The sequence below is a fragment of the Nematostella vectensis genome, chromosome 3, assembly GCF_932526225.1.
Source record: "Nematostella vectensis chromosome 3, jaNemVect1.1, whole genome shotgun sequence".
Lineage (NCBI taxonomy): Eukaryota > Metazoa > Cnidaria > Anthozoa > Actiniaria > Edwardsiidae > Nematostella > Nematostella vectensis.
Genome location: NC_064036.1, coordinates 6,668,168 through 6,691,078, shown reverse-complemented (window position 1 = coordinate 6,691,078; position 22,911 = coordinate 6,668,168). Strand labels below are relative to the sequence as shown.

The 22,911-nt window shown below is 39.0% G+C and overlaps 2 protein-coding genes across 3 annotated transcripts; one reads left to right on the top strand and one right to left on the bottom strand.

Moving 5' to 3' along the window:
* Nucleotides 1–970: 970 nt before the first annotated feature.
* Nucleotides 971–6,123, top strand: LOC5504078 (N-terminal Xaa-Pro-Lys N-methyltransferase 1-B). Its single transcript, XM_048725066.1, has 9 exons — nt 971–1,258; nt 1,770–1,865; nt 2,857–2,923; nt 3,308–3,420; nt 3,720–3,767; nt 3,847–3,916; nt 4,595–4,718; nt 4,932–5,033; nt 5,628–6,123. The coding sequence occupies exons 1-9, from the start codon at nt 986–988 to the stop codon at nt 5,668–5,670; spliced, it is 936 nt and encodes a 311-aa protein (XP_048581023.1). The 5' UTR covers nt 971–985; the 3' UTR covers nt 5,671–6,123.
* On the bottom strand, nt 6,017–22,750 carry LOC5504063 (TPR repeat-containing protein DDB_G0287407). 2 transcript variants are annotated; one of them, XM_032372353.2, is made up of 23 exons: nt 22,705–22,750; nt 22,067–22,460; nt 20,956–21,024; nt 20,744–20,850; nt 20,011–20,144; nt 19,327–19,460; nt 18,293–18,421; nt 17,579–17,671; nt 17,092–17,148; nt 16,588–16,730; nt 14,526–14,631; nt 13,933–14,037; nt 13,280–13,453; nt 12,870–13,057; nt 12,309–12,517; nt 11,353–11,735; nt 10,765–11,009; nt 10,162–10,294; nt 9,254–9,370; nt 8,776–8,910; nt 8,465–8,554; nt 8,033–8,191; nt 6,017–7,093 (listed from the first exon to the last, which is right to left on the bottom strand). In XM_032372353.2, the coding sequence occupies exons 2-23, from the start codon at nt 22,454–22,456 to the stop codon at nt 6,983–6,985; spliced, it is 3,411 nt and encodes a 1,136-aa protein (XP_032228244.2). In that variant the 5' UTR covers nt 22,457–22,460; nt 22,705–22,750; the 3' UTR covers nt 6,017–6,982. The 2 variants fall into 2 exon arrangements, with proteins under 2 accessions (XP_032228244.2, XP_048581022.1); XM_048725065.1 differs by lacking the exon at nt 22,705–22,750 and having other exon boundaries at nt 14,526–14,628; nt 22,067–22,615.
* Nucleotides 22,751–22,911: the final 161 nt, after the last annotated feature.

Genomic DNA, 22,911 nt, shown 5'->3' with positions numbered 1-22,911 from the left:
GCATGTCCATCTTTGTTTTTTAATTTTTTTTTATATTTCAATATTGAATGCTTCGCCTAGCATAATCTACATACCCCCCTCTCCCACTATGTCGATATCACCCCCCCCCCCCTCTGTATCCGCCCCTGGATTTAAAGTATCTTAAAGTGCCCTGAAGAAGCCTTATTAAAGGCGAAGATTTGGAAGAGTCGACTGCCAGTTTTTGGTGGATCATATTAATTACTTTGGTTAGTGAACGGATATTATGATTTTAAAGCGCATAACTATATACCTCATTCACCATTCTAGGACTACCATTGATTTATCTGACAATAATCACTGATCACGTGAGTTTCTGAAAGGCAACTCAAGCAAAAATAAACACAAAAATGACTGAGCCGTCACGCCAAAGAACGACTAAAAAATATTTTTTTTTAAATAAAAATAAACCCCCTTCTAAAGATAAGCTTTCTGGATTAACGGTAAGCTCTAATAAAAGTTATATTTTGTTGTTGTTATAATGCGCCTGAACGCGCGCGAGTTTGCTATCCAAAAAGTCACGTGATCTGCTTGTGCAAGTCGTCTATTGAAAATAATAAGATAGGCCTGTAAAGTGAATGTGTCTCTATATTGTTGTGAGGCATTATACACTCCGGTTTGGAAAATATTCGTCCGAAAGTCAAGTTATAATATGAACGTCCTAATCACGATCTCGTCGCTTTTTTTTTCCAGAGATTACTGCTAAGGTAGATTAACCGCTGGAGAATATTATGGTTCGAATAATATCGTGGCTTTCTCCTTTACGCGCGAATCACGTGTTGGCGAGCAGACACGCGAACACGAGAACAAAAGGCCAGGACTTGAGAAAAGGTGCAGTAAATAACCACTATTTATCTTCATTTACTAGAAGTGTCCGTGGGGAGGGGGAAATAAACTAAGTTTAAATTAGTTTAGTTCTCTTATGTAAAAATAAATAAATAAAAACTTATAAAAAAAATATGGTTACATGAAGTACTTACCGAAACGCAACGGTAGCTGCCGCTGTCTACAAATACCATCGGCTCATGCCTATTGCTGGCGCCAAAATCAAGATGGCGGAATGCACAGTCTTTTGATTATCGTACCTGGAAGCACGGGATATCTTTACATCGCCTGGAAGAATCCTCCTGAAACTGCTGTAGTGTTAGGAAAGATGGAGTCCACAGATCAGCAAGTGGTTGGTGTAGCCGCGATGGATAATAAAGACCAATGGTACGGGGGAGCACAAAAATATTGGAAGGTCTGTAACTAAAAGCCCATACACTAGTTAAGCTTACAAATAACTTACTTAAGCTCAAGTATAAGTACAGCTTTATTTAAAAAAAAAACCTCAGTGTATCGGCTAATGGTAAATGACGATCGGAAGTTCCCCGAACGACTGCATTTTAACTTAATTAGGCTGCAATATTTATTAGATGTTGTAGCTTTGCCGTAAAACGTTATATTTGTAGAGAGTCGGATTCCGGGCTGTAGCCTGTAGGCATGACATTTATAAATAATCAGGGCCGTAGCACTGGGGGAACGTGCCCCATCCCCCCCCCCCCATATTTAAAAAAATATAAGGAAATGACCAGTAGGGGTATGGCTCTTCCCCCCATTGTTTTCTTAATGTTTCTGTATTGTGCCCCTTTAATAATTCGAGGCCTGCTATGGCTATGATAATATGCATGTGGGTATGGGGTTGCGGGCATGGGGCTGGTGCAATTACTGATTCAGTGATACTCTTATTAAGAACTATTTCTAATTTCCAGGAAATTCCAGCCACTGTTGATGGTATGCTTGGGGGATTTTCAGCAATTTCGCCTGCTGACGTTTGGGGCTCAACAAAGTTTCTTAAAGAACTATTGGTAAGAGTCACTGGATGCATGAATTTTTCAACGAAAAAGAGGAAAAGAAAACAGACTCAAAACCCTTTTTCATAACATGCCAAATTACCTGCTGGTGCTAGGAGAACCATGAATCATCCCTCTGCAGTGTGATTACCCTGATAGTACCACCCATATTTAGAGAAGTCACCTGGTTCAGACTTGTGTGACAAATCCTATAATGACACAAAAAAATAATTCTGTGTTTAGTCTCTGCGATCCTTCGCACAGAAAATGTTTATATTGTATATTCTACATAAACAACACACAAGATGTGAGGAGTGACGCGTACCAGTTTATTAGAGTCGATATTACAAGTATAGATGTAATGTAAAATATACAAACATGTTCATGTATCAACTAGCAGAAGAATGGGGAAAAACAACCCCAGAAAAAACGATGCGTTATGCAAACTGGTAAGGTCAAGTGAAAGACGAATGTAATTAGCTAAATATATAGGCATGAGTGAACCTCTAGGGAACGCGCAAGGCGCGAATTCCAAATGCCCAACATAAACACATTTTAGATGATGGAGTAGATCCAATTGAAACACTTTGAACTCAATCCTTATCTATAAGATTTTCTGTCTATTGCATATGCTTATGTATGGAATAATACCATTGATAACTAACTGGCCAGGGCTTTCAATATTCTAGAATTACCTTCTAGAATTACTGCATATGCTTATGTATGGAATAATACCATTGATAACTAACTGGTCAGGGCTTTCAATATTCTAGAATTACCCCAGTGCAGGATGGAATAAAATTTTAGGTGAAATGTATGAGGGCTAGAAATTTGTGAATTCACCTGTATGCTATATATTTGTCTTACTTATTGTTGGCACCACCTTCAAGAAAGCCTTGGGAAGAATCAAGGCAACAGTGTTATGCCGCCTGTATAACCTTTATTATCTTTCATGATGTTAAATCAAGTATTATACCTTACAACTTTTTTGTTGTCTTCTATGTAGAATCCTTCACAAAAGAAAAGAGAATTGAAAACATCTCAACTGAGACCCCAAGCTCACACTGCTTTAGGTAAATACTTGATAACCCTCCATTCAGCTGTTACAGTTGATTATTCAACAAGTACTGACTTACGAGTAGGTTATGGATTTTTTGTGTGATTGTACATGAATTGAAAAACTTACTGGAGCTCACTTTAAGAAGAGGAAGATGTTATTCCAAATATGATGATGCAGCTGGGGAATACTGACATTTTAGTAAAAAAGTACTGAGCCTGCTAACCAATAAGAAAGCACCAAAAGTATTAGGTTTCAAAACAATAGGTGAAAGACACAATATACAAACTAAACTTCTAAATAAACAACAAAGCTCATACTGTATATTTTTTACACCAGATGTCAGCTCTCAGTGATTCCTAAATCATACATTACCTTTTCCATATGTTCTTTATGCCAGATTGTGGTGCAGGAATTGGCCGCGTCACCAAGCATGTGTTGCTACCTCTTTTTGAGACAGTCGACATGGTGGAGCAAAATCCAGATTATTTAGAGAAAGCCAAGGAATATTTGGTCTGTATATCCTGCACATACTTTGTTCGCCTTGTATACTATGTAGACTCGGCGCTGGGGTCTCAAAGTATGTGGCAACTTTAAAATCCATATTTAGGTTTCTTGTGCTTAAAATGAAGAATTTCAGTCAAATGTTTGGGGCATTTGCCCAGAATATGTACCATCCTCTAAATGAAATTGTTATCCATTGGATAATTATCTTCTATCCAGACTGTAAAATGTATTCTGTTTTCCTAACACACATGTCACTTCTGCCATTCAGCTTCCTAGGTTTAAATTTACTTTGTTTGGTTTGGCAGGGAGAAAAAAGTTGCAGAATTGGTCACTTCTACCCAGTTGGATTGCAGGTACCAGGGTGTGGCATTATTTTTATCAGGTGTTAAATACAGGGAGTGTTAAATATATTGTCTATATTGTCTTTCACAGGAGTTTGATCCTGAGGCTGGGCGATACGATGTGATCTGGTGCCAATGGGTCATGCTGTATCTGACTGATGGTCAGTAGAACATGTGAAAGGGCACAACCAGCTCTCCACCACCCTCAGTAATCATTAAATGAACCTTGGTGGTAATAGCTGCTGCACTGTGGACATTCACCATGCATTTAAGAATTTTAAAAGGTTTTGCATGCAAGTACCTTTATAGAGATATCGATCTGCTCTTCACTGCATACAACTGTCTGTCTATCAGTTGAGATACAAACTGCTCCACACAGCTTATAACCATGAATATGAGTTAGTGTGTGAGGTGCACTGCCACTAAAGATGGTACTATTTGCCAGGTTCTTTTACATGTTATAGTGTGTTTGGGAAAGCGGAAATCTGGCATGATGATCCACATGTCTTCAGTCATCTGGCTGAAGGAGCCCATGCCACTGAGCTATTGCATCTCTTAACCACCTCACACTTTATAGCCAAATTCGTTGTTGCGCAACCTCGGCGAATTCGAACTGCTTGTTTGGGAATAGTGCCTAGTCAATCAGCCATCTAAACCAATCGATGACGTCATAAGCAATTTGACTGCACACAGTTAGAGAATTGATTGGTAAAGGCGGTATGATTGATTACGTGCTATTTCCAGACAAGAAATGGATTTAGAATTTCTTGCGGTCGCGCAACAAAGTATTTGGCTATAAGTCTAAAGGCTAATTACCCTTTTGTTTTGCCTGTTTTCAGAGGACTTTGTCTCGTTTCTGAACCGCTGTAAAAAGGGCCTAAAGGAAGGTGGTGTCGTTTGTGTGAAAGAAAATGTCAGTAAAAAAGATTATGAGTTTGATGCGGAGGACAGCAGTGTTACAAGGCAAGATACTGGATTGTTAACCTACTGTATCTCATTTTAAGATTGTGTGCACTTATTTTCACAATTTCACTGTACTGCAAACACTGCAAAGTACTATAATTGATCCATCTTTTTTCTAGTAAAACTAGTTTTTGCCATTTTTATGCCTAATTATGGAGCCTAGTTATATGTTTTCAGTTTTTTCAGCAAATGACTTAATTTGTTGCTCAATAGATCACACCGCCAGTATACTCAACTTTTTAAACAAGCCAACTTGAACTTGATAAAGCAGGAAACCCAGAAAAATATGCCAAGTGACATCTACAAAGTAAACATGTAAGTGCTATAGGATATCCACTGAACAGTGCAACACATGCTACCATGGGTGAGACAGATGTTGACAAGCTTTTAGCAATTAGCATACCAGATTCACTATTTGATTGGCAAAAGCTTTATAAATAGAGGATTTTACTCTTGTGCCCTTAGCCTTGCTGGTTGGCTATTGAAGTTTGTGTCTATCGCATAGTTTCTTGCACCCTTATCGACTTGCTTCCCAAAAATTTCAAAGGTTGCTATGGTGCATGCATTAAAAATCTCCAATAACAAGGGCCAAAAAACCCTGTCATCGTGATAATTTTTCCCCCAAACCCCATATCCCAATAGAAGTCATGCTTATCCATCCAGCGTGTCATTTCTATCCCATATCCAGGGACCATGGAGCATGTTGAAAAGTGGATAGGCTGACAATTTAAAATTATCATATTGAAAAACAAGAAAGGAAAAAATCATCGTATTTGACTTGTTTCTGTTGCAAAGTGTCCCTCCCCCTAGCTAAAAATGCTTAACCCTGCATCCTTAGAAAAACTTATTGGGGGCTCATTATAACCCAACTCTGTTATCTTGTGTGTTAAATTTGTGTTTGTTTTGCAGGTATGCTCTTGCACCAAGTCCATTGAGAGACAAAGAAACATAAACAGTACTTGATAATAGGATATTACAAACTTGGCATCAAACAACAGGGCAAAACTGTGTTTGGATGAGATACATAGTGTGAACCTGACAATGAGTAAAATGGCTACATGTTCGTATTTTTCATGGGCCACATTACTAAACAATCCTTTTGTAAAAGGAGATAGTCTGAAGAATCTTCCATGGTCCTCTTGGTATGACTTCTTGACATAAGCCTCGGGTGTAGAGGTACCAGAGCATTTTGTCCAAGACTGAAAGCAATAGGTTTAGGGATAAGTTGTTTATTGCCTTCATCTTTATTTGTCGAAAGTGCTGGAACCCTCCAAACCACACCCAATGTAATCAACACATTTTTGTTAAGTTTATTATTTAATGAAAAAAAGAGAATATAAACTTATACGAAATTCTGCAACAAAAAATATAATATTCAAGGTTAAGTAAAATGTATTATACAGTATTTCAGGAATTGAAACAATACAGGTCCTGTAGAAAAGAATTTAAACACCAGATCTTTAATTACAATAATAACTAACTATAGGGCCAGTTTTGATGGACACAGTCTACTAAACAATCCTTTATAGCCCCATGTTTAAGCTACATTTAAGGCCAATAAGGCATTGCAAATGTGAAAATATAGATGGGTAATGAGATTTTCGTTGTTGCATGCTTAAAGCCGCATTGTAACCAGTTTACTTCCAGTCAATTGCCTAACAATATCCGATTATTTTTAACGGAAAACGCGAAAAATATTCCAAAATATTGAAAGCAGTGTTTCTATTGGAAGTTTCTTTGATTGAAAACTTGGAGCGGATGGCCTGTTAAATATCTCGGATTCTAATAGATTCTTTTGTCTTTTAACAGTTGAGGTTTTTATCCTTTGACAGAAAAGAAAAACAGAAACCAAAAAGGAAGTATGTATATCTCTGCCTTAAAGGCTGTATACCTGTGCTTTTGTGGAAAATAACTCTCCCCTCTTCTCTTTGATTCATTACAGATTCATTGTCTAATCTATTTACAAGGCTATAATAGCCATTTGTAGTACTTATACAGATACATTTGAATAGTATTGTTAGCCAAAGCAATTATGGCATTTCACATAGTTTAGGTTCCTAGCCTATCAATTATTGCAAGATTTATGACTAATCACTGTTCAAATTGAACAGAATAATATAAATTGATGATGTGTCATTTTAAGTATTAGTTATCTTGAGAGTGATATCCATTTTGTTTTGTAACATAATGAATACGAGTGATTGAAAGGCGCCAATTGCAGTTCACCATACCAAGCACGCTGCCTAGTCGTAAAATAGAAGATCCTAAGCAGTACCAGCTGCTTGTCTTTCTCTCTGCTCTCGTATCCGGACATAGGCAGCCTCTTCTAGTGTGTCCTTGGACCGTTTAGTCTTGGGATGGGAGGGGCCAAGTACCTGAATCCAATTAAATAACAATTTAACACAATTTATGGAAAATCGACAGTAAACTGGGATACCAATAATTTTATGTGGGTCATTTCTTAGTAAAGAGTAGTCAGATATTTTTACTTCCCAGCAAATCCTGGCTATATATCATCAAGTGTAGCCTTAATTCTTTCACATATATTGGGTGTAAGTAAACACACTTCATGACACTATTTTTTGGGAGTGTGGTAAGAAGAGGGGGAGGAAATACAAATGAACAGCCATCTTTCAAGAGTGTGGTCAACATGAGCATATTTCTTTTGCCATGGTTATCTCAAAATCCACAAGCTAGCCTGAAAAATCTATGAAAAAGGTATGAAACATGTGACTATCTTGGTCATCTGGCTGATATATCTTAAGACAGAGTTTAGACCACCAGGGTGGCTTAGGAAGTGTTCATAAATACCCTGATAATGGAGGGAAGATTTTGACTTAGGACCAGAGTCCTCCTTTGGGTGATTGAAAATTACAGAGCCTCCCCTCCCCAGGGTATTTGAACCCTTAGGTAATTAGGAAGGAATAGAAGACCTTAAGCAACTACGACGTGAACGTGGACGACGATGGCAGAAAACAATGGAATTTGACTCAGAATTCAAAAAATAACATCACGTGGAAATACGTTCTGTCTGATAAATTTCAGCCATTTTCCACCAAACTACGAAGTGAAAATTCCCAATTTCACGGTCAATTGAGGAAGGGGACGTTTGCACTGTAAACTCCTCTAACTATGTCTGCTACAGTAGAAATGATGTCCTTAGTATATTGTTATGTCTCTATATTGTTTTGCTAATTTTATTACAATTAAATTGGAATTGGTCGCAATGTGCGAAGGAATCTGTTTCGGTTTCGTTGCCCTAGCCGTCGTCGTCGTCCTTGCTTCAGGTCCCTAATGTCTGTTCTGCTTCTTACCTCCATACACGTCTCGTTCCACTTTACAAAGTAATCGTAGGCCTTGCTAAGGTCCCTGTTGTCTTCATACAGGATGCCGATATTCAAGTACAGTCGTAGCATCAGCATATGCTTCTCACCATAGGTCTTGAGGCAAAGCTCGAATGCCTTCTGCAACATCTGAAACATGAAAAGCATTTAGTTACTTAACTAATAATGCAGGTTGTTAGTCAATAAAGAAATTGCATCCAATAAAATGCTTTCAGATACAGCGTTGTAGTTAAAATCTCTGCCTCACAGTACCTAGCCAAGTTGAACATACAGTGTGCGCCTCACCTCTTCCAAGAGCGGGCAAGAACACAAAATTTTGAAACTGTGAATTAGCCAACCAGGTTGAAAAGCTATTTTTCATTATTAAAATCTTGAGACCAAGATCACCATTATTCCACGTACCTCCTCTTTTTCCTTGAAGTACCTCGTGTGACGAGGGTTGATGAAGGACTTGGTCATGATCGCTTCAGCCACATGTCCCATATCTCCTTGCTAAACACATGACATCAGAGATGAGATGTAAAGAAAGCTTTATGAAATCTTTAGAAAATACCACTTTTCTAGCGACCAAAGGAGTAGCCCCCTGCTTACATCATATATTGTGCACTCTGATTGGATCTCGTGAGGTCTGCTATCCCACAATGGGAACCCGGCACTAGCACTACTGAACAACACTGCCAAATGCACCACGAATTAGGTTAGGAGGACCCTACCTTTTCGAAGATTGCGATAGCCTCGTCTATCATCTGAAAGCATTCCTTTCTGGCTGATTCGGCTTGGCTTCTGTCAAGATCAGCCACGATGCTTAGATGATGAGCGATCAGGATGGACATCAATGCTTTCTTGTGCTGTATGAACGAGAAGAGCATTCGAGACACTTAAACTTTATGTACTGCCACTACAATAACTCCAGCACAACAAGCCTCGCATCTCATCCTACCTCACACGTCCAGCTTACCCTTTCAACCCCATTCAATGTCATGACTTGCCCTACCAAAGCACTATGCATATTGGGTAAGGGGTAACCCCTTCTATGACACGTTCGATATGTCTTGTCCTACAACTGCATTTTACAGCCCACCCCAAGTCAACGGCAACTTACACAATGTTTTTATCCTAACAAAAATAGTCGCTTACATGTGTCACACCCTATCATACAGTAAAATGCATAGCCCCGCTCTTTTATTCTACCTCGTGTTCTTCTCCCTGTAGCTTGTTTCGATAGCTCAGAGACTTGTTACCAATCTGCACGATCTCTTTATCTTCCTCCAGCTGAGACATGGTCACAAAGTTGTGGTTCTTCACAATCTGTTATGGTCATAAGAAAAAAGGATAAAATGTTCAAAAAATTTTAGCCAGGAATACCGAGCGTCTAAATTTTTCAAGAATTTGGGGCTAGGAATACCCAACGTCTTATGGATACCCAACGTCTTAGTGTTCAATAATTTGGGGCCATGAATATCCAACGTCTTAATGTTTAAGAATTTAAGGCCATGAATATTCAACGTCTTAGGTTCGAGCATTTGAGGCCATGAATATCCAAAGTCTTATGGATACCCAACGACTTAATTTTTAAGCATTTGAGGCCATGAATATCTAACGTCTTAAGTTCAAGAATTTGAGGCCATGAATACCCAACGTCTTATGGATACCCAACGTCTTAATGTTCAATAATTTGAGGCCATGAATATCTAACGTTATAAGTTCAAGTATTTGAGGCCATGGATACCCACCATCCTAATGTTCAAGTATTTGAGGCCATGAATATCCAACGACTTAATTTTCAAGCATTTGAGGCCATGAATATCCAACGTCTTAAGTTCAAGCATTTGAGGACATGAATATCCAACGTCTTATGGATACCCAACGTCTTAATGTTAAAAAATTTGAGGCCAGAAATACCCAACGACTTAATTTTCAAGCATTTGAGGCCATGAATACCTAACGTCTTAAGTTCAAGAATTTGAGGCCATGGTTACCCAACGTCCTAATGTTCAAGTATTTGAGGCCAAGAATACAAGTCACAATGTTCCAGCTCTAGCGATAGTAAGAACATGCAAGCCATGTAACAAATGTGACTAGCATGCTTAGGTTCTTACCTCGCTCTTGGTTTTGGTCATAAGGTGGTAAATGTTTGCCAGGTGCTCTGTGCGTGCACCAAGCTGTTTCTCTTCTATCTCCAGCCGCTCCTTTAACATTTCGTACGACTCGGAGTACTGGCCCGCTTGAATGCTGTGGAAAACAAACTAATTGTCATACTTTTTTCCTGATAAAAGTTTGATGTTTGTGAAGTGGATAAATGTGCCTATTATTTAAATCTGATTATTCATCAGAAGTATGTTTTCCACTATACAATGTATACTACCGCAGCTATTTTTCAATTGTTATCTTTAATCAAATTTAGAAAATACGTCCATCGATTACCTGTTATGCCTGTTTCAAGTACAAGGTTGAAAAAGTCAGCTTAATTGAACATCAATGGTTGGATATTTACAATTGCCAAGGTAGTCGCGGATAAGAAGAATTTTTTAATCACTAAGCAATATATATCTATTTATTAGTTGTTTGCTACGTGCATTTATAACCTTTTTTATTAGAAAAAGTACAACAGTACAGAAAATTCAAGACCATTTCCTTTGTGCGTAATCCTCTAAAGGCACTTCATCCTTCTCATTATTAAACTAGCATGATTCAGAACTTACAGGAAATTGATGACCATTTCCATCTTGTGGGCATAATCTTCTAAGGGCACTTCGTCCTTCTTCAGTACTTGCAAGGCCTCCTTATACAGCAAGGCCGCGGACGAATAGCCTCCAGCCCTCTGCCAAGAGCGCAGCAAGTCGATGCTGAAGTCCTCGCTGTAGAGACGACTGAACACCTCCCAGTCCAGCAGGCACCGGGTTAACCTGTTATGGTCCAACAGCTGCTCAAGATGATAGGGCAATTCCTAGGAGGAGATAAGCATATGATCGTCTAGATCATTCTAAACAGCCCAAGTCTGGCAAACCTTTGTAAGTATAAATGTTATTTTAGTTTGTTAGAGTAAAAAGAGAGCTGAGCCCTGATTTAAATATTTTATCTATCTCTCGCGACTTCTTAGCGTCCATTATACAATCCTAACAGCTATAGCGCAAGCAGAAAGAGAATCCACTTGCGCTGTCCAATCTACAGTTCAACATAGCTGAAGCTTTATTTTTTGGAAAAAGTATTTTGTAAATTCATACGAAAATAATGCAAAGGAAAATGATATATAGAAACTGGTTCTGCCACTAGCCATTACCCTTCATTACCTCAGATTTTCTATCAAAGTCGTCACAATTCTCGAAAAACTCGGCGTGCCTTCCGTGCCAGAATGCGTACATATGCTTGACGTAGCCATCAGACCCACTGAAGTATTTCCTCCTGACAGCCTTACTGATAGACCGGTGGTAGAAATCCAGTCGCCCCTCGCCCAAGTCCCCGCAAGGTCGCAGCAGGGGCTTAAGGGCGCGGTAGACCAACGCCCATTTTGCAGCGGGAAGAAAAGTCTTGACTTTTTTCTTGTTCTCCACTCTCCCATCTTTCTTATCATTTTTGCCATCTTCATCCTCTTCATCCTCATCCTTCTTTTCCTTCTGTACGTAAGTCTCGTCAACCTTTTTCTGGAGGTTGGCCGAGACAGTGTTTCCAGATTCTAAAAGAAAAGGACTCTCAGTAAGTTATAGCAAGTCATACGATAATAGCTTGCGTAAGCTTGAGATGAAGACACAAGCAAGGAGGGGGGGGGGGGGGGATTCGAAAATTTAAGTAGCATACAACCAAAGCCAAAATGTGAAAGGAACGGGCGCCGACTGAGATTAAAGCCGCATTGTCACCAGTTTACTTCCGGAGGTCCGACGGAAACCTCAATCGTTAAAAGACAAAAGAATCTATTAAAATCCGAGATATTAAACAGGCCATCCGCCCTAAATTATCAATCACATCCTCAAAGAAACTTTCAATAAACACTGCTTTAAATATTTTGAAATATTTTTCGCGTTTTCCGTTAAAAATCATCGGAGATTGTTACGTTATCGACCGGAAGTAAACTGGTGACAATGCGGCTTTAATTGCTCGGCATTTACATAAGTGATCTTAACCACGTACTACGTAAGGCGCTCTGTGTTCACCACGTAGTTCAGAACGTTTAAAAAATAGTGCTCTTTTGGGTATGCGACCATGCAGAGCCACAGAAGATGGACTTCTCCCCTGTCTATTCCAATCTTACCATCTCCGTTTGTTTGCACCTGCGTGGCTGTCGGCTCATCATCGCCCTCCACATAGGCCGGCGGGATGATATTCGTCTCGTCTGCGAGCATCTGTAGAAGCTCTGTCTCGAGTAAGCCGTGCCGAGAGGTTTCCAACAAGCAGACAGTACCAATGACGATGGGACCTCCATTTTCTAGCTCAAAACGCGTCAGAAGTTGCTCTTCCAAGCTGCAAAGATATTTTTGAACGAAACATTATTAAAAATGAAAAAGTATAAAGCAAACCGAGCACTAGATTTGCCCCAAGTCGCCCTCTTTGACTCTCCCTAATAAGAGCGGCGATCTCATGGGAATTTTCCTCAGAAAGCAAAGCAAAAAAAAAAAAAAAAAAAAAAAAAAAAAAAAAAAAAAAACGAAAAAAACAAAACAAACGGGAGCACGGAGAGGACGTTGTACAGCAAAAGCCATTTCTAAAAAGCAGACAAACTGACTTTGAGAAAGTCTAACCGAGCAGCAAAAGGTAAGCACTAGCCTAAGCATACATCCCGAACATATATAAAGCAAACCTTACACGCATTTACCTGATAAGATCGTTCTTGAGACTACTGATCTTCTCGTCCATCATGTTAAAGTGCCCAAATACCCGGAGCTCCTCGCACGCTAAAGTCAGCCACAGAGGATTCGCTGAGCCCTCCTTCTTCAACAGCAGTGACATCTGTTGGTCATCCAACCTCTTGTTGTACAGCTTGAGAATGTTCTCTACAATTGCCTGCAATTGACACGCCATAGTACGTTTTTAAAATGTTCCTAGAACTAAACACAAAGGCAAGCACTCACACAAAGGCCTTATCTTAAATTGGTAGGAAAAAAAAACTAAAATTCAATAGGTAAAATTCAATTCGGTAGAACCACTAAGAGAAGGCGTCGACAATTGCAAGGTGTCAGTACATATGACTCAAAGTACCAATAATTGTAAATCCTTTAATTTTACCTTCCTTGACGAATAATCCAACTCCCCACAAAGAATTTCCCTGGGTCCTGTCTTGAATGCTCTTAGCAATCTATGGCACTCAGTGTTGTCAATCATGGAAAGCACTACACGGATATTTGGGGAGAGAGTCTCGGGGAGCCATCGCGTCAGATACTGGATCTTATCATCATCAAGCTGAAGGGAGAAAGGAGGTACGAGAGCAATGATAAGTACGTATTTTATAAATATCCAAGCTGGCTAGAAAGATAAGGATCCGTGAATGAGGGGCTGAGTATACTTCTTATCAACAAATCGGAAGAGAAAGAGTAATGAGAGGAACGTATCAATATTTAACGGGGTTCGACGAAACGGATCACAGAAATGGTGATTCGATAAGTAATACGTTTCTCAGGAAAACAAAATCAGTAAAAAGGGGGAGTAAAAAAAGTAAAAAAGGTGATTTGTGGTCGATGCCGGGCTTCGAATATTTTCCGTGGGGCAATACGCAATTCCGTAGCCGCAGTACGGTCATATGGCAATACAGGAATGCCACGACTACCAATTACGTTCAGTCGTTATTATATAGTAAAAGTGGGATCCCGTATGGTCAGCAGAGTATTATTCTATTGTCGCCAAGGGTAGGATGCAGATAGCTCGAGTTGATCATACAGTACCTGGTTAATGGCATCGACGATGATGATGGCGGGCTTGGTGTTTGGGTTGGAGAGAAGGCTGTTGGTCAACTGCACGAGTGAATCCAGATCACTTACTACATCCATCTGTGGGACAACATGCAACAGTCATTCATAACAAGTAAAAAAATATAAAAACTGTAAATCCAAAATTCTTAACCAATCAAATTGAAGGCATTGTCATATTGTTTTATTTTTTTTTCCATGTCTTACTGTGACATGCATGGAAAAAAATCAAACCTTCTTTCTTTGACTCATTTTAATAACAACATGTCAAATGTATAAAACAAAGTTAAATTCAACGATCGCATGCTAGGGAAACTAAGCTATTAGTTTAAAAAAAGGTTCCATTTGCTTTGGAAATGTACTAAAAAATATCAAAGTGGATTTCATGCGATTGGCACTTTTTTCGTAAAAAAAAAACACAAAAAAGGACATGATTCTGATGTAAACGACTTTTTTAAAGGGTCTATAAGTTGCATAGAAAATATAGGGGTTTATTCAAGATACCAAATGGAAATTCTCATGTTGTGCGTTTGGGTATTTACATAAAAAACACATTGCATCCACAATACCTTAGCCGAGCCTAACTCCTTAGTGAGGCGCTGGAGGAAAAAGGCCAAGTCTGTCGATCCTGGTGTCGCCCCAACGAAATGGTAGAACACTTTCCATGTGTCGCTGCTAAAAAATAAAATAAATAAATTTAACACAAAATTACAGGTATAGATGATCTTATCGCATCTAGAATGTGTGCTACTTTTAAATCTGTAGGTAAGGTGTCAAAGGCAAGTGAAATGTTGTCAATGCTGGTAGCATTTCAAGCTCCTGATCATCTATGCGTGTCAGGATTCGCCCTTACTATCCCTCTTTTCCTGGGGCTCCTGGGATGAGACGTGTCAGCCATAAAGGGAACTAAGCCATCAAGACTGTAGAGGGAGAACGTTCTTTTTGGGTATGCAGCTCAACAACCTTGACAACAGAGTGATTTTAGAGAAAAACTACGAGTTTAAATGTGTATGTAAGGGGCAGCGTTGATGGGTTCCTTGAAATTTCGAAAGTCTCACAAAAATTTCGCAAAGTCTCGGAATCTCGTCATTATTTACACACGTCTCGAAATCTCGGAGCCTTGTATTTTACTATCACGGTCTCGGAGTCTCGGATTTTTTCAACGCGATCTCTGAGTCTCTTTTTTTGTTAACACATTGACGCCTCAACCGGCCTGTAACGGCTTTGGGAAGTACCCACAACCCAAAAAATTCATAAATTCAAAATAAACACAACAAGATGAAGATACTCAGGCATCAGTCTAAGGGATAAATGGTCTTGTAGATATGCATCCAACCAAGGTGTTGGCATCTACTCTTAAGCCAAATAATAGCACAGGTTCTTTGACAAATCTCAAATCGAACAAGGAGAGAAAAGCAGAATCACCCGTCTCAATAAAACACTCAAAAAACCACACAAGGGAGAGAGATCAGCAAACACAGCTCAAGACACAAATAGATACCTTTATTCTGATCCTCCAGGTACATTTCCTTGGCCTCAAAACACAATGTCCATTCCTTGAAGGATTGTACAACCACGAAAATATCTTTACGTATTGCAAAGCGTTCTGGGAGATCCATGGGAAAATTCACGAGGGGAGGGCCAGTCAACACTCCTCTCCCCAAAGTCAGATGTTTTTTTAATAAGTCTTTTCACCCCGAAGCCAAACAAATCAATTCCAGCTCATACAGACCCAGAATAGCAGTGTAAACAATTTTGGAATCAATTTGGTTTCAGAAAAGACAGCATTTAGGAGAGCTGTGTTGATTCATTAGAAAATTATTTTCTCATCCGGGCAAAGCCAAACAAGAAAAAATCATCATGAATCCACCTTTGCTTGCAAATATCCATAAGCAAAGGACTCAATTATGCCCCAAAAGACTTCATGATGTCCTGAGACACTCTCCTAATATGCTCATAGCTGTGTTTTTGAGGAAAAATACAAGCAACCATCAACTTGTGCTGGCTTCAGCACAACGACGAGGGATTAAAAGTGGGGACTGCAAAGCACTGTTGGAAAGCTTGGATACCGCTGACTAGGTGCAGCTGTGTTCGACTTTGGCGGGCTGTATAAATGTCAGAATAGGGGGGGAGGTATCTGTTTTCAGTCTGTTTTTTGTAAATTCAGCTCCAAAAAAGCCAGGAGTCAATGGGTTAAACGCGATCTGTTTTATATTGTTACCATGCTACGAGTTTCCCCTTCTTTTCCGAGTCTCGTGTCTTTCCGCTCTTAACAGAAACTTAAACTACTGTAGCAAGATTTTATTTTAACTCTACTTATTTTTTTTTCAACTGATATTTATGACATACCTCATAGCAAGTTATTCGTAAAAAGCTCGGGAAAAAAAAGAAACAAAGCTCGGGCACGGTTTTTAAGAGCCCGGAAAAGCTCGGGCTCGGATTCCGAAATTTGACAAAAGTCTTGGGCTCGGATTCTGAAACGCGGGTCTCGGTGCCTCGGCAAGTCTCGGATTTACCCAGCACTACCCCTTATGTAACATACTGATAAAAAATGACCCCAGCACAGATTCACCAATAAGCATGCCAGACAAATTTGAAAGTATGTACTAGTTTTAGGAAGAGTTCTCTCACCCTGTTGATGAATACTGTCTTGAGGAAGATTTATCCAGAGCGTCACATGCAGCACGAGCCATGATGGCTGACTTGCCAGAGCCTGCATTACCTACTAACAGCAGAGGGGCTCTGGATTGGCCAGTAGAAATGTAGGAATCGATCTGTAATACAATTAAATTCGAACATTAAAATTTGGAATCCTTCGTTTTAATGTAATCACCATCCACTTGTATACACGTGTCATCGGAAACCCCCATCACCCCCTGGGCCGACATTGGACATGAAACCCCCATCCCTCCCTGGGCCGAGATTGGACATAGACTTGGAGCAAAACTAAATAAAGATTTTGCCCCATTTATTGGCGACTAAAGCCAATGCAGACTAAAACCAAGCAACTAAAGTCACGCAGAGAGAAATTACTACATTAAGTATCATTTTGGGCTAAAATACTATCAGCAGGAGCTATTAGGAGGATATTTGTTTAAATATTACCTATATACATTGGTTATGTGAAGACTGTACCTCTTTGAGAATCTTGTCTCTTCCTAGTACAACTTGGCCACGAGTGTCCAAAAATGACTTGAAAAGAATACAGCATTTAATCAACACAAATGAAGAACTATAGTATAACTATACTAACAGTAGTTACAGTATAAGGCTGAGCAGTGGCCAGTGAGGCAAATCTGAGCTCTTGCCTCTGTTATGATTTAAATATTTTGTTATAATCTATTTAGCTTTAATTCCATTTTTTGTGTGTGTGCAGAGCTTTCCATTCTGTACTGCTTTGGTAATAGTATTTAGTGTATAAGGCTCATACAGTTAAACTGTAACAGTATATCCCGCTAGCTGAGTTATGAAAGAAGTGGACATTATTTTATGATACTGCACCATGATCTTGTCCTATACGTACATGGGTAATTACGTACATATGTACAGTGACTTATTTCTTAATATGTGCCTATAAAGGTAACAGTTCCAGATGATTGTTATCACATCACTGCACACTTACCTCATGGGCACTCCGTTGAGCCTCAAGTGGATCCTCAGGAGTGGGATCCAAAGGATACTGGTACTCAATACGGTCCTTGAAAAACTTAAACACCTGAAACAAATTAATAAAATAATACAGTATATGTATATAACACTAGGATACTGGTACTCAATACGGTCCTTGAAAAACTTAAACACCTGAAACAAATTGATAAAATAATACAGTATATGTATATAACACTAGGATACTGGTACTCAATACAGTCCTTGAAAAACTTAAACACCTGAAACAAATTGATAAAATAATACAGTATATGTATATAACACTAGGTTTACTGGTACTCAATACGGTCCTTGAAAAACTTAAACACCTGAAACAAATTGATAAAATAATACAGTATATGTATATAACACTAGATAATAAATTCTGCTCTTTTTATATTCATGTAGTCATTTCTGAATACTGCCCAGGAGCGGATCGAGGAGTTTAAAAAGAGGGAGGTGAAATACATGTTTCAAGAGAGGAAGGTCCGGATTAATTTTCTTCAATAGATTTCCATGAAAATAGGGGGAGCCAGCTGGGGCTCAGCTGGGGCTGGTCGGCCCATTCCTGCTGCCTATGGCTTCTGTAGGTGACCATAATTTCACTTTTATATCTATGGGAATGCCCTTTATGTATACTTTGAAAGACTCTTGATGCTACCCTTCTTATTATTTACTCATTTTCACCTACCGAATTATAAAACACGGAATCACTTCCAGTGAGCCCTTTCAGTCTGACATCTCTTTCATCACGGGTTTCTTGTACTTTAGTAAGACTCTTAGGTTCACATTTGACTTCATAATGAACTACATTATCATCCTACAGCACATGACAAAAATATCAGAGTCAAACACTGTGGTGAAAGCAAAAAGATTGGGCAGGAATTGTGCATGGTTTCAGCACTTCACCTAAAATCTCCTTGGAGAAACGTTGTTGGTAATTACATATTAGCAAGCAATAAGCCATACAGGGCTGTAGCAGGGGGTCACTGGTACATTTTGAATAAGCACCCCCTTGCCCTAGAATTTTGAAATAAATTCCCTCTCCCCAAAAAGCGATCCCCTCCCCAAAAAGCGATCCCATCCCCCTAAAAGATCTCAACAGAAGCACCATTTGAATGGCGTCAATCTTTACTAAGGCAAAAAGTCCCATTTTTATTGGAGGTTTATATGGGTCTGTTGATTCGTTTTATTCTCTCATTTGATTACTGATATTTTTAGCCGAAAAGAAATAAGCACCCCCCTCCAATAAACTCCCCCCCTCCTCCCAAATAATAATAAGCGATCCAGGCACTTTTTTCTGGGACTTTTTTGCATAAGCCAGGGTAGGTTCAGAAACAAAATTAAGCTCACTTACGTTCAACAAGTCAAATTCAGGTCTGAGAAACAACAATACTATCCGTGTCTCAACCGGGAATCAGACGCGTTTCAGCGAAGGAGTTAGGCCCTATATGCTTATGTGCTTACATACTGGGCCAGCCAGGATCTGCCCACTTCCTATGAAGGTCCACTCTCATCAAGGAAAATTAAGTACCACTGCAAGCTAGAAAATGGTCGGCTAAATGGGTAAACACCCCTCCCCCCTTCCTTAAAAATCCTGGTTACAGGGCTTCACAATCCTCTCAGTAAGTGACTCTGTAGTCTTTTTCAATACACCAAAAACTGGAATTCAACTCTGCCATGAATACAATAAACCAAAAACAGGTACAGTAAAGTTGTACTTACAGGAAACTGCTCTTTCAGGGCATCTTTAAGTTTCTTCAGTTTTTCATTGAGAAAGTCTTTCTCATCTATAAAGGCATCCTTGACCTCTTCTGGCAAATCCTCACAAAATTTGCTGTCTCTTATCATGAACAAAGCTGTATGCAAGAAAAAAGCTATATGGCAGGGGCAGATTTAGCTTTATGCTAAGAGGGCGGTTTGACCTGGCATTATGGGGGAAGAAAATATTTTCCTTACAAAATTTTCTAGCTCCCACAGCTCTCTCCTCAATTACCACAATTGCTTTGAATAAGCGCAGTGTTTAAATCTGGATGGCATTTTTGGCATATAACACTTTCCCTGGGCAGCCCAAGAGGGGGGGTTTAAACCCTTTAAACCCTCTAAACCCTCCCCCTAGATCCGCTACTGTATGAAGATAGCTACACCATGTTATTCTCTATCAATAACTTTCTAAATTCCAGTGCGGGAAGTAGAGTTTTGACAGAAGGTACGATCTATAGTCAAGGTTGAATTTATGAGGGGAAAATAAAAAAATATGTCTACAACCCAATAAAAAATGAGGACTCAACTACATGTACATGTTACCTGAACTGTGGGGATAGGGGTGGGGAAAACTTTAAAGAGTTCAACTGTATTCTAAACATATTGTTTTTTTTTAGATTGAAAACAATTTCATCAATAATTTACCATTTGGGTTGCACTTGCGAAAAGCTCCATGTACAATTTCCATTTCTGTGATTGACAGGCCATAAACCCATCCATACTGCACAGCAAGATTGTATGTCAAGTCCCCAAAGTCTGGAATCCAGCCAGATCGACCGCTAAAACAAAGAATATAATCAGTAAAAAGTTGTAGCAGGGAGGGAGTAGGTTTCAACTTGATAACCATTTGAAAGATTTATTTCCCCCTTCTACTGCAGGCAAGTTTTTTTTTTCTCATCACTGGAACTCCAGTTGAGTGGGTGGATTATCTGATTACCCTGGTGCAGGTATTTATACTTAAAAATATTGAAGTTTTTAAAAATATATAAAAACAGGGCTTTCATCAACTTTCATAGTAGGTGGTGGAAATTGATAAGTAGGGGTTAGAAGTCATTTTATCTTTTTAGTTCAAATAAAAATAAATGTCCACTTTTTAAAAAAAAGTAGCCGGTGCTCGGTGGAAAATAGCTGGTGCTTCCGCCAGCCGCTGGGGTCTAATGAAACCCCTGAAAAACTTCCTGTCAATCTTAAGGGCAAAATGAGAATGTGAAAATCAAGAAAATGCTGCTCTAAGTTTGCTCATGGATGTCAACATCACTTTTGAAAATCCAAAAATTAATGTTCTTGGATGCTATTCATATTGTCATGCTCCGTACAATATTAAATAGAGTACTGTTTAGTGTTATAAGTACAGTAAATTTATAATACAGTCACCAACCAAGTTAAATTCAGGAAATATGGCATAACATTGTCTCTGTAGCATCTGTCAATTTCTTCCAAACAGATGCGTACAGTTTCCTCTGTTGAAGAGTCCTTAGGCACACCCTAAAATATGTACAGAAAAAAACACATAACAGTTGCTGCTGCATTGTCTGTGATTAGGTGACTTATTTTAGTTATCATAAGGAAGCAGCTTTGAATTCAACTCACCCATCGCAGATCACATTCAACCAGATGAAGTTTTCTCTCCTCACACCATAAACGTAAGTCAGGAAAAATCTATAAAAATAACATAATAATCATTAATTTGTCACGCCTCACCAAAACCTCTACATCAGTTTATGGGGTTTAATGCTTATATGATGCACAGAAAGAGAGAATACTCATCCTGATGAAATTTGTGGAAAAATCTTTTAATATCCTATCTGCCAGTAGGGTCCTCTGTATATTTCTAATAATGAAAAGCTCAAGCCTTATTTCATGGACAATGCTAGCCACCTAAGCAATTATAAATTAATTAGGGAACATGGGTAATTTCTTATTTTCAATCATATTTTGAGATATTGTTTATTCATTTTGGCATAGAATACAGGCATAGAATGCAAATTTTCAAATATATAAAAAGCACATGAGAAACATAGAAACCTTTTTTATACTGCAGAAATAAAGTCTGAGTCATGCAGTAGCTATTGTATGGTAAGAAATTTGCTAAGCACTAGTTTAGACATTTCTAACAAAAATAATACAACACAAAATAATTATAATAATTAAAAAATATTTACTATCCCACTTTTGAAAGCGGGGAAAATCTTTTTTATGTCATTGGCATCAGCATCATAACCTTGTCACATGGACACAGGTTTTTAATACCCTTTTACATAGAAACCCCCCCCCCCCCCCCACCACCACCACCATCACCAAAATACATGTCCCCAAAACAGAACTACCACCACCTAACCAATATTTTCATTAAATCAATTGCAATTAGTCTGAAGTTTTATGTTTTAATGTTCTCCATGTACTGTATCTGAGTTGGTTTATCAACTAGGGCAATCCATCACCACAATTGTTTTACAAGAGAACTCAATTCTTTAATCCCTAAAGAAAAAGGCACTAAATACAATAAAACCAAACTATTGGTATATCACCTTTTAGTTGAGACAAGTTGAGAGTATGATGAGTTGAGTGCCAATTAACCTATCACTCATACACATCACATGTGTACACAGGGCTTATAATAGATGCAACCACTACTTACTTTACTAAAACCTCTTGTCTTATCGGACCGTTATATACATCTAATTGCAAGAGCAGTCCTCACCTCTTTTACTAAGACCTCCCTTTCTTCGTGGAAGTCCCGAAATGTGGACGACACAAACAGTCGAATGGTTTTCCAACCTCGACGGTTCTTTACTGATTGTAGCGTCCACTCTCTCGAAGAAGCACTATTGCAGGTTTTCTTCACGATGGCCCACATTCCTTCTGGAGTTTGGGCTCGAGATGCTGCTGCCTCCGCGTAAGTTATAGAGTCAAAGTCACTCCCCCTTTTCTTGGGTTTTGGATGAGAACTACTACTCCTGTTATCTTCTTCACCGTTGCTCGCTGGAGTTAAATTAGAATGTTTCGAGTAAGGCTCAGTTTGGCCGCCTTGGTTAGATGGATGCGGAAGAGTGTTGCCAGCAACAGGAGATCTTGATGTTCCGCAGCCCATAAGACTGGAATATAGTCAACACAACTTTCGGTCAAAGAAAGCAAAAGTTTGTAATCGGCCGATATTGTTTACAGGCCATCGAATTTTGTTCAAAGCAACATTACTTATGTTTCGAAGCACACTTTAACCCTCCCACTGGCAATTTGCATTTTCATTTCAATGAACTTTGCTTTGTTTGTCATTAGTTGCCGTTAGCAACGTTCTATTTCTAAAGAAATAATAAGTAACAAGTGAGAAACAAAACAAACCCTTCTTTCCATTGGTTCCGCCATCTTGGTTTAGGACTACTCAGCCTCCCTATCATGTATAATTGCGTAGGAAGCCACCCAGGTATCCCAAGCTAATTTAAACATGAATAAACAAAAACAAAGAAAAATAGAGTAAGAATCTGGAGCAGTAAAATATTTCTTCGCTTAAATAAATTTCTTAACTAGATGCCTTTTTTTAACTAGGGC